Source organism: Malaya genurostris, chromosome 3 (genome assembly GCF_030247185.1).
Source record: "Malaya genurostris strain Urasoe2022 chromosome 3, Malgen_1.1, whole genome shotgun sequence".
NCBI classification, from domain to species: Eukaryota; Metazoa; Arthropoda; class Insecta; order Diptera; family Culicidae; genus Malaya; species Malaya genurostris.
The window spans coordinates 174,606,122-174,618,169 of NC_080572.1; the positions used below are offsets into that span (position 1 = coordinate 174,606,122).

General features: G+C 36.3%; 1 protein-coding gene across 3 annotated transcripts in view; it reads right to left on the minus strand.

Annotated features, from left to right (window-relative positions):
• Nucleotides 1–12,048, minus strand: part of LOC131439096 (tyrosine-protein kinase Abl) — a 97,757-nt gene that overhangs the window by 55,577 nt on the left and 30,132 nt on the right. For 2 of the 3 annotated variants that reach the window (XM_058609709.1, XM_058609711.1), the window contains exon 2: nucleotides 9,050–9,091. The exons of the other annotated variant lie outside the window; for it this stretch is intronic. In XM_058609709.1, coding sequence (XP_058465692.1) covers nucleotides 9,050–9,091 — 42 coding nt within the window. The remainder of the gene's footprint in view (nucleotides 1–9,049; nucleotides 9,092–12,048) is intronic. 3 annotated transcript variants of the gene reach the window in all.

Below are 12,048 nucleotides of genomic sequence, written 5' to 3' on the forward strand. Positions count from 1 at the left end.
CTAATTCAGTAAACTTTCGAACGTATTTGAGCTCGTTATACAGCAAAGAAAATGATTCCTGCGAGGCAAGAAGGTCTATTAGGTTTAATTGAAACCCTAATCAGTGGCAATAGATCTATATAAAAACTGCGTTTAAGCGGAAATCACATCCATTCTGTTGCATTTAGACTCATAGTATGGCACACACATGGATGCCCATACCACCATTCTTTCTATTAGTAGCTGTTTGCTTGTTTGTGTTTACATTTTCTGTTTATTTACCCCGTATGTATATTGCCTATAGGTGCACATCATCAGTGCGTCGAACGCATCAACCATAGAATCATAGTAAGAACAACTGGCACCAGGCAAAATAGCTTGAGCATCAATGGACGAATTGCACGAGGGAGACTTCCTTCGGCACATGTTCTTCGGTAGGCAGCTGTCGACTCTTTAGATTATCTGGAAGGGGATATTACTTTGAATAGTAGCGTCCTGCGGATTATCGCCGTTGGGACGATGTTTTCTCCCGAAGAACATTTATTATGCGATTATGCGTAGTACAGTGTAGTGAGGAAATGTCCGATCGTTATGTATACTAAAATATTGTGTGTGTATTTGTGTGTGAGTGTGACATGATTCTGGTTTAGATTAGACTATTTGAGTACCTTTTCAGTACACAATAGGAGGACAAGAGTGGCGATACTCAACTACTGGTCAGCTGATACAAAGTTTAATTCTATTCTTCTACGCACTAAATGTAAAGCTAACAGCATATGTATGGAAAGAGGTTATCATTGGACATATCGTCAAAATCAAGACAAATTAAGGTGCGGTAGGTCTAACATCTTTTGAACTTAAATGTCACATTCACTTCAGATGTAGAACATTAGGAAATATGCGGCTGCATAATTTTCTTATGGTATCAAAGTTGCTGACTACTGGCATATTATTCTCATCGTAAAATGTTTCCCTAAAGCAGGCTCGTTGTATGTATGCCCATTTGTCAAAGTTACATTATTCGGATGGAGAAAGGTATGTCTGAAACGCAACCAAACGAAACGGGCGAGTCAGAGGAAAACAAGTTTATCTGTACTCTTTGCAAGCTACTATTTATGTGTATGCTTTGCAGTCCTAATATGGGAAGATATCCAGATCTGACGTGGTCACTCCTTTTTTAAGTAGATACTTAATACAACCCAACGGATGGATGCACATTTTTATCGTTTCGCTTGAACTCACACGCTTAGGCGGAGGTTTGATGTTGAACAATGTACCAGTCGCATTTCGAAGAAGCTACCAGTAAGTCGTTGCTGCGGAAACACAATACCACAGTTAAGATATTCAATGAGAAAAAAAAACTGCTGCGAAATGTGTCACTTCCGTGCTGAATGATTGATTATCTACGTTAATCGCTTGCGCTATTTTATTTGAAAAAAAAAACTTCTCTATGTACTAAGACAAGACGGTTGATACAAAAAATTCTCTGCGACAGTTAAAACCTTTCGTTTCATTAATATAGATTTTTGTGCACATATATATGTTTAAGACAGAATACAGATTTATGGTAAATCTCAAAAACAATACACGAACTTCATAAAAAGATAATAATACTGTCACTTTCTGAATGAATGATTGAATCTTGATTTCAAACGCAAATTCAGGATACTACATTCCAATGCGGAACTTCACCTTCGGTATCGACAGACTTCGCAGCCGTAAGTGTAAAGGATAACTGCATGGTTAGTGCTACGATCCTATTGACACTAAAAATCCTTCCAGGCCGCACATACGAGTTTACTGTGGACCTAAACTGTCAAGCCAGGTCTAAAATGCTATTGAAACTGGGGTTTTCAATGCTTAATGTGAGCTTGAAGTTACTACTAATACCAGGACACAGAAGTGCTTTCGTTTAACGTTTATTTAGGTGATTGTTCCCATCGGAAGCAATCGAGCAATTTTAGAAGTTGGTATCAATACATCAGAAGAACTACGATTTTTTTGTTCAAAGTTATTATTATTATTGTAATCCTTTTTACCAGGGATAGAGGTTGTTCGCCGGATTTTTTTAGAATTTTTATTTCAAACGTCTTATTAAAACCAACAATTGACGTTAATGCTTGAGTCGAACGTGTATCTAACACATGTCATAGCAGTTATTCTAAATGAAATGTACGACTGTATTATGAGTAAATTTATTGCTTCTAATCTATACAATCATATGATTGGTGATAATATAAATATTTTCATCAAGAGCTTAAAGTTTTGTAAGTGCCTGTAAATTGTTCATTTTTAGAAAAGGCACTTACTACAACTTAAGATGCTTTTTTTATTACATTTTACGGTTAGTTTTCTATTTCTTAAAAAAATATGCAACTTTTTAAAGTATATGTTTCTAGAGGGCCATATTTAGAATACACCGAAACTAATGAAATTTTGCATACGTCTTCAGTATGATCAATTATTCATTTTGCACAGTTACAGAGACCGGTTTTTCTATGTGCACTCTCTTTAGATCGTTGTAATTTGTTTATTTTTACGTTGCGTGGCGTTGCGTTATGACGAGGGTTTGGCGGATTACACACTGATATCATCATGTTTTCTGTTGATTGACAAATAAGAATTATTTAGGAAATAGTGTTGGGAATTGATACCATTTCCAACTCAAACTGAACATCTCAAAACAGCATATTGGCCCCTATTGCCGGCCGGGCGTCGTTCACAGGTAAGGATAAGAAAATATTTCTGTTTTACCTACTTTCCGGAAGGACGACGACTCATAATTCCATAGTTGCAGCGGAGATTAAGATTTGGGTAGGTATAAGGTCAAGGATTCGTTCTAAGCTATTAGTATTAGTTGATTCTGTTGATTTTAGCTTGAGCTTGAGCGACCATCCCTATTTGCTACTCCGTTACTGATCGGGATTAACTGAAATTGCACAGGGAATTTCCAGATGACCCGACCTGTGACTGTGACGATCCTTCAATGTACATCTTCTGGTAACTCCACAACTCATTGATCAGTACCGGTGCCGCCCAGGCCCGAATGTAGATCGTCTAAAGAATGGGAAGGGATTGTTAGTTCAACAGTTAGTTGTAACTAGAGGCCGTATATACTACTGCGCGCTTCACAAGAGTCACGGGAGAAGTACATTTGTTCAAAATTAACGAGTGAATAGGATTTAGACAAAATAGTTGATTCATTGTAGTGTAATTCAGTAATTCAGATTTCACGCGCATCTTGATTGTTTATTATTTCCAGTTTATTATTCACTGCGAAAAATTGTTAATTTGTTATATTTGTTGATCTGGGCAGCTGACTACCGATACAAAGTTATTAATTTATCAAACAAACAAGTATCTGTGTTATCTCTGTTTTTAAAATTGTAATATTAACGGATCTTCGCAATAGTTGGTTTTTATCACTCAATTTATAATCGTGAAAGAGAAGCAATAATATGAAGAAGAAAAAATATCAAATAAAACTTTTCCCAGAAGCTAGCCGGAAATTGATAAGTTGAATGAAGTTTATTGAAGAGATAATTTAGTAAAATAGAGTAATCAGATGTGAAACGATGAAAAAATCTGATAACTAAAGGGAAAAATGTCCTGAAATTGTCACCTTTTTCGACATGGAAGAAGGAACCCATTGGATCTATTCCTGGTTAAAATCTTTTTCTGCCGGATTCCACACGGTATCTAGGCTGGCACTGTTAGGAGAAAGATAATAAGTACCATCAATCTCCTAGTGGACCCCAGTCCCTGCAGTATAAGTTGATTCTGTTGATTTAGCGACAAACGCGAGCTAGCAAATCGTTTGCGATTTCAATTTCTCGGATTTCTGCGTGAGATTAAAACACTTAGGTTTAAGAAGAGGACCAAATCTCCTATGTTCAGTTTTTTTTAATATTCCTCTTATTCATTAGCTGTAATCAGAAATCTCATGTCCAAAAGAACATCGAGAGATGAGAATTGTACTATTTTTGGATATCTTGATTCATAAATAGAAAATATTCATTATACCAAGTGTGCATGCACTGCCGTTTTTTGCCTTTCTCATATAGAAAGATTTAGCAATTACTTGAAAACCAATACCATTCGAATCAGTTTGTCAAGATCAGAAAATGTCTGTATGTGTGTAAATATGTATGTAACTTTCTTGAGAACTCGAATTTCTCAGAGATGCCTGAACCGATTTTCTTGTGTTCCCATACGAATTTCATCAATATCCGACTTCCAGTTGTGAAGCGGGTAAAGAGTGTTACAACTTTCATACCGTCATTTAATGCGGCGGAACAAAAAACGTAAAGAAAATTCTAAACTGGTCTCCGAACTACTCCAATCAATAGTCGTTGTCAGTAGACGGTCAAACAAACCTGGCTTTCGTTTTCCAATTCCGGAAGTACCGGAAATAGTAAAATATTCCAAAATGGGACTCATTAACTTTTCTCTCTTTTCACAAACTTAGGTTCAAATGAAAGGTATTGTGGTCCCATAAAAAAGTACTGGATTTTGTTCTGATGCGATAAAATTTCACATTGTTGTTTAAAGTACGAAAATTTTCTGAATTTTAATAAAAACCAATAGAGTTTGTAACTCATGTTAATTGATGGCCACACGAACCGACTTCGATTATATCGGTTCCGGAAGTATCTTCAATATTGGAACTTACTTCGTTTTCTCAGAGATGGCCTAACCTATCTGAGAACTGTGTCATTTGGTAGGTTTTACAGAGAAAATTATTTAAAAAAAAAACACAGTATTATATATAAGAAAATGAATGCCGTATAATTATCCCATATGTATAGAAAATCCCATAGAATATGGAACTATTTTTCTTAGAACGGTAGATTTGTGATATGAAAATGGTATCATTACTTCTCTAGTTGGATTAAAACCAGTTTAAGATAAGAGATCTGCAGAGTGGAAATATTATGAATATGATCTAGATTAGGAACATATATTTCGAAAATTTGGTGTTTAACAAAAGTAATGCTGTTTTGCACTCCAACTGTTATTTTTTAATATTTTGTCATTTTGTTGCTTCCTTTTCTGTTTCTTCGGTTCTACAGCCTCCTTGTATCGATTATATGATTGTTGTATGCTACTTTTTTTAATTACCCCCCTAGCATTAACAACAATACGCTGAGCCACAACACGTTCAATACGCTTGACAGAAGATTTAACATTTTAATAAGCCTAGAAACTACGTTTAGAAATCCACAACCTATCCAAACGTCTATCTTCTGGACTAACAGTACCACCCATCTTCGCCACTAATGCTATACGTATCCACTTCAAGACAAAAACTCTTCAATTTTGGCAAACTTGAAGGAATTCGAATTAACAGCAGGGACCTTTAAAAGTTGGCCTGGGGTAGAAATGTACCCCACGAGACCGCCTACGTAGTGTTTTGTTGAAATCGAAAAAATACGGAATTTTGATTATAACATTTTTGAGAGCAAAATATTTAAACACAGTAAACGAGAAAAAATGTAAAGTATATTATTAACTTCAACATTGCTGATCAATAGCAATGTTATTCTTGAAAATATACGTAACCATTTGATTAAAAATATTATAGAGTAGTGGCATATACGAGTGAAGTTATGTCGATATTTTCGGCTTTATGAATAAAAAAGACAGCAAACATTCGTTATACTGGAATAGATTATAATTTTTATACCGTATAACACCAATGTTTAATAGCTTGCAACACATGATTTTGCATCCTCTACATCCCACCTTCCTATCTTTCGCATATGTAATCTGCAATAGCCCAAGCTACATATGGCGTTAATAAATACTTACAGTTGTTGCTCACAACCATATCGAAAAAAATACTATTTTCAAGTGTTTAGGAAAACATTTAGCAAAGCCTGTATTACATTCCTGTAGTGGAATTTGACCTTCTGTTTCAACAGACTTCGCGGCCGATTCAGAGTGTAGATAACCATTGCATGGCTGGTGCTACGATTCTACTGACACTACGAATTCTTCCAGGTCGGGGCTCGAACATACGACAACTGATTTGTGAGACTTGTGCTCTATGCATTGAACCACCAACCTTTTCAAAATCACTTGTGGAATGCTGGAGTTATAGTAAAATTGAGGTAAAAAGGGAATTTTGACGTGTTTATGGACTTATTTTATAAAAAAAATATTACATAAAAAAGTAGCAAACATTGTATTGCATTTCTCAACTCTTTCCGCAACGATTATGTGATTGGAAAAGCGCACTTTGCTTGTATGATGTACAACAAGTTCCTTGTTTGATATGTTTCACAGCAGTAATATTTGTTGAGAGAAAACTGGATATGAAACTGTTTAAATGAACATATTGTACAGTCAGTTAATAATACCGATCTGGAACATAATCCTTACAGGTTTAAGAGTTGGTTTCACAAGCAGTAATATGAATGAATTTCACATTTGTAACAAAAACACATGGAATCACTTGTGTAACCTATCCAAGTAACCGTACTGTAGCAATTGTGAAACATGTCAATTTTAATAAGTTCTAATTGCTACTTGGGTTATTATAAAGGCTTCTTTGTGATAGGTTTTGAAATGAAGTTATAGCGTTTATTTGTGAATACTTCGAAATTTAGTAATTACAATCAGATTTCATTTCTGAGGTAGAAATTCACGTGTAGAAAAAGTCACGAGAGCGTTCTAGAGTTAAGACTTATTCAAATTAGGAGTGTATTTCAAGACTATTTTAGCCTAGTATTTACTTCAAAAATCCTTCTAGAAAGGAACCATTTTAGAAAGGAAGTAAAGGGCTATTGGCATAGTCGTAACATTAGCAAAATCGCAAAGTTATTTTGCCGATTACGTGATTTTCTAACAACCTATTGTGATCAAATCGGATACATCTTGGCTTCGTCTCTAAGAAACAATACCGTAGAAAAAATAGTTCAAAAATTGACCAATACTGCAGTTATAACGATGCGAAAACTCGAAGCAAATGCACCTATTTTCATCTTACCCTTACTTGTACTAATGGCTCTGAATTTGAGAATGAAAGTCTGAAACTAAATTCAGCAAGTCAATTTTGAAACTGAATTCAGGTATTAAATTCTTGTTCATAAGTTTTGATCTAGAATTCAGAGCTAGAATTCATATCATGAATCTTGTTGGAGAATTCTGAAGTTGAATTCCTGCATCAGAATCCTGGTTACTTAAATTAAGGCATTCAGTTCCAAAATCTAGTCAAGAAACCAGTTACGAGTTTAGTTTCAGAGTCTAGAATAAGGATTCAGTTCCAGAGCCCCAGTTTCAACATTTGAACCTGTATTCTGGAACTAATTTCTGAAACTGAGTTATGAAACTAAATTCTACCCTTAAATTAAGTTCAGAATTCAGGTGGATCAGAATCCAGTTTCTGAATTCAGTTTCTAAATTCAGTTTTAGAATTCAGTTCAAGAATCACGCAGTAGGTCAGTTTTTGGTGCTGCTGGTTGAAGACTCGCCACGACGTCCGAAAAGCAAATTGGAGCAAGAGATTTTTTGTGTGTTTTTTTAACATTAAATAATTATTGTTTCTGTGTTATTACATAGCTGTATGATTTTACATGTTAAGTGATGTGATTATATCTAACTTTTCATCTTCGATATTTTGGTTAATTGTTAATGTTACAGATTTTGATTTGATTTCCTTTTTAACAGTTCAACTGGGGATGAACCGTTTGATTTGATGAGAGCACAGCCTAAGCGTTTGAGACTTTATAACACGAGGGAATTTGTAATAAAAATCAAAACATTATTATCAATACTGATTATAATAATAATATTTTGCATCGGCGCGATCTTATAAATCCGGTGGCACGATCAAAATAAGGTAGTTAGCGCTGACCATTTTTTTCTTAAAATCGTCAGCATAAAAACATTATCGGCGACGGTGGCGCACAGATCTAAGTTTGGCAACCACTGCTCTTCTGTAGTTTTTTGCACTTTATTCCGGATCCGATCGATGATAAGTACAAAGGGTCTCATCTGTACTCTTCTGGAATAGGGTTATGCTTCTAAAAATAACTTTAATCATTTCATGATAGTATGATCCGGAGCGTCAAATGATTTCGAAGGGCAATGCCGGAAATGAATCGAGGAGTGTTTCATTTCTTCTAGTTGCTCAGCCTCAATCGTAATCAATTTTCTATAAGTATAGATAGCCACAACCGGTTGATCGTAATGCTCGAATGGAACGAGAACTACGGCGGTAAGAGTTATCAAAGTGTGAATGACTTTCAGAAACGTACCGGTAATGGAAGAGCAAGAAACGTGTATGAGATTTTTGGTTTCGCTCTCAACGCTGCTGCTATGGTAAGATGTTTTAGTTGATGTGATATAGGAGTCTATGTATACATAAAAACACATCAACCTGCGTTAGTTATCAAAATGTTGAACTTGATTGACGCTGTAATACTGCAGGTCTGGATGGGAGAGTTCTCATACCGGAGGGAAACCTGTTCAATCATGCTGTTAAGGCTCAATGTCAAACCAATATATTGAAGCTGAATGTGAGCGTTTATTCTTCACATTCCGCATCAACATTTTTATACAACTAGGGAATCCGAATACTTTCAACTTTTCACACAAAATCGATTGAATTCATCGCATATGGCAAAAACGTGTGCCTTTAATCCCCTACAAGTGCAGCCAAAATCTGCAATGTACATTACAAAAGGTGCGACGCGTATGTGGAGTGAAGCCAAACCACTGCCATTGTGTGTGTCTTTACTGAACCGAAGCCAGCCGACCTATTCATGCGACAGTTCCGTTGTGATTAACGTGCAACAAACAGGGACTGCCGCGACAGCAAAATGTGGGGAAACCCTTGCATAATAACAATGGAACATGGAAACAAGCACTTGTGAACACCAAATGGGTTGAGTAGAACCAAACTAACTGCAGACAAGGAATGTTTACGAAAATTTTTCGTTGAGCTTAGATATGATTTATTTACTATAGCATTTGCGTTGTTTTCAAAACCCAAAAACTGTGACAGAGCACCTAACGTCAGGTTAAATATGAAAAGTACCATTTGCTATCGTTGAACCGTTATTACCTTCTTTGAATCCGGGCGTTCGAAAACGGCTTAAATGGGCCGCTGGCATCGGAAATGAAAAGAATGGAAAAAAAATCAATGTCACTTGCGTCATAGTTATTAACAATACAAAGAATAATTTTAAAATTTTCCTATATCAGGAAATTCAGGCATTCCTGAGTACTAGCCTAAACTACAATACAATGACTAAATATCACTATCTCTCAGTAACAAAAAGCAAGCAAATGCTAAATAAACTATGTTAAAAGTATTATAATGATGAGTAGATTCCATCATATCTACACGCAAATTGATTATAGGTATGCAAACTATTCAATATCAGAAACGAGAATCTACAAAAAAGAGTAAGGGCTTAGAGCAAGAAAGAGTTGAAAAACTACAGCTTTAGATCAAGCAGAATATTTCTAGAGAAACCCTTGTAAGAAAAATTAGAACAAGCTGTTGTTGTTTTATGGTAAGGTTTTTCGAATGGCCAACGTACCGAAATCTGGCCAATGAGGATGTGACAAACATGTGCACATGAAAAAAGTAATGCATAGTCTTGACATTATATTCCGATTCCGAGACTTCGTAACTGATTCATAGATTACATGCATGATTAGCTATAGTGATTAAAATCCTTCCAAGGTGAAATTCGAACTTATGACAACTGACCCATAAGACCCCGATCTTGCGAAATTGTATTGAAGACGGGCTGCTACTTGTGACTGTGGTTTAGTCCATACTACTTATTAAATTATCAGCATTCAGAAAGATCATTCGATTATAATTTAGATGTATGACGATAGAACAATCAATCATAATGAGATAGATATATTATTTTAACACAACTGAAGTTTTTACGAGCTGTCAGCAAAATAAGATTCTAAATAAGTATAAAGGTTTTACTGTAACAATGCTCATCATGAACCCAAAAAACGCAGAATAGAAGCAGCACCAATCTACACGTCAGTGCTAAACGATAAGATCACAACATATTGCTAATTAGTTGTTAACTAGTTTCGCGGAATCGAACGAACCAGCTAATGCCGTTTACGTGATCGCCATTCTTTGGAGGTTCTTAGCCCATAAACCTTGAATGCTTGGCGAAAGGGAGTATCTCTGAATCGCATGCATATCTTTAATTTTACGAGATAACTTTTTTCGTTGTTCTGAAGCATGTACGGTTTAAAAAAACAATGAATTCCACTTTGGCACCATTCATTTGATTTATTTCGCCGTCTTAATCATAGCCATAAGGTTCTGCACGATCTCAGAGCCGACAGTTTTTTGCATATTAACCCATGCTTTCTTCAGTTCTTCTACATGTTTCACTATTTCATGTTGTTTTAGAAGATGTTCCTTCATAATGGCCCACGATTTTCCTATTGGGTGCACGCCCTTCGTGTAGTGACATGATACCAAATCTTGCCAGAATATCGTGGGACCGTCGTGAGTATCCGAAGAAGGAGAACTCACTTTTGGAGACACTTTTTCAAATATACCTGACGATGCTTGCGGCAACGAAAGTACAAATCGCTTGCCAAGTTAAGAACTTCTTGGCGAACTATACCATCGTTTTTGTCCGGAGGTTCTCAGAAACATCACACTTGTCGTTGGCATTCACATACAGGTTTCCAGGAATCTGGTTAAGTCCTCCTCAACATATGTCTCGTCATCCATAACGCAGCAGTGTGGTTTCGTTAACTTCTGGCCGTAAATTTTTGTGGCACGGCTTTTTGTTGTTGTATTCTGTTTCTCGTCATAATTTGGGGATTTTGGGGATAACAGTATACGTACGTAGTCTCACTCAAGTTTTGGTACTCTGCACGGAAGTCTTGATCACATGCAACTTTTTAGCCACATCTCGAATTGAGGCGATCACTTTCCTTTAAAAGCACGAATCCAGACTGAATCGAATAAACCTTCAAATCAAAATATGTTATCTGATGAACCAACAATGCCTGAACTTGCATTTTCACATCACAATAAAATATGTTCTCTCCAGAAAACAGATATTGGACACGCAGCTTTGCTTGCACCAGTTAATGCTAAGCTGGATGCGATTACTATCAAAATACCAATTGTTTGCAATAAATCAAAAAAGCTTCCGTTAACTTTAGTGAATTTCCTAGATCAAGTTTCAGCGTTATCATACATTGGTTCCAGTCAAGTCGTCGAAACAAAAAAAATATTCGTGAAAAATTTGCGTTCACTTACAATCTTAATCCCACCGGTGGACCGCTATGAAGTTTGAAATTGCGAATGGAACTGTGTTCCATTATGGTACAAACTTTCAAGAAACATCCGAGTGCCCAAAAGGAGGAAGGGAGGGAGATAGTGGTCTTAAAAGTAGTCCAATGACCAGGAAAGTGGTGCCGTCCAGTTTAAGAGCCGTACAAACATGTCAATTCGAAATGCTGTAAAAAGTCCAAGATGTCCAAGTCCGGTTTCTGTATAAAACCACAGACGTGCTAGGTTGGATGTTCACAAAATGCAAAGCTTAAATGAAAAGTGAAACATCACTACGAAAATCCGCGCCCAGAAACTTTGCCACAAAGTTGCTCAACAAATGGTGTTGCATCGTGATGCATGACGGAACTTTCGTCAAGTCTAAGTTCGATGGTTCGGGGTATGTTCGAAAGAAGAAATTATTAGAATTTGCAAAGAAGTTCCTGATCTGGCATGCGATTCGCGGATGTGGTGAAAGAGCGGATCTCTTTATCAAATCCGAAACATTCATATGTGTGATTTACACGGAAGAGTATTTTAGAAGGCGTCTCATACCATTCATAATGAAGCAGCTCTAAATCAACTCTGGAACTCAAATCGGGAAGTAATCAATTGCAAAAATATAAAGATATTAGTGACGTTACCGGCAAACTGCACTTTTTTCTATCCGCTCAATCTTCTCAGAAACGACAGGGCTCTCCTTTAGGTAATTGATAAAGCCTGAAGATCAAATGACTGACACTTCAGCTTGCTGAGATATAATGGTATAAGTGACGTAACCGACGAAC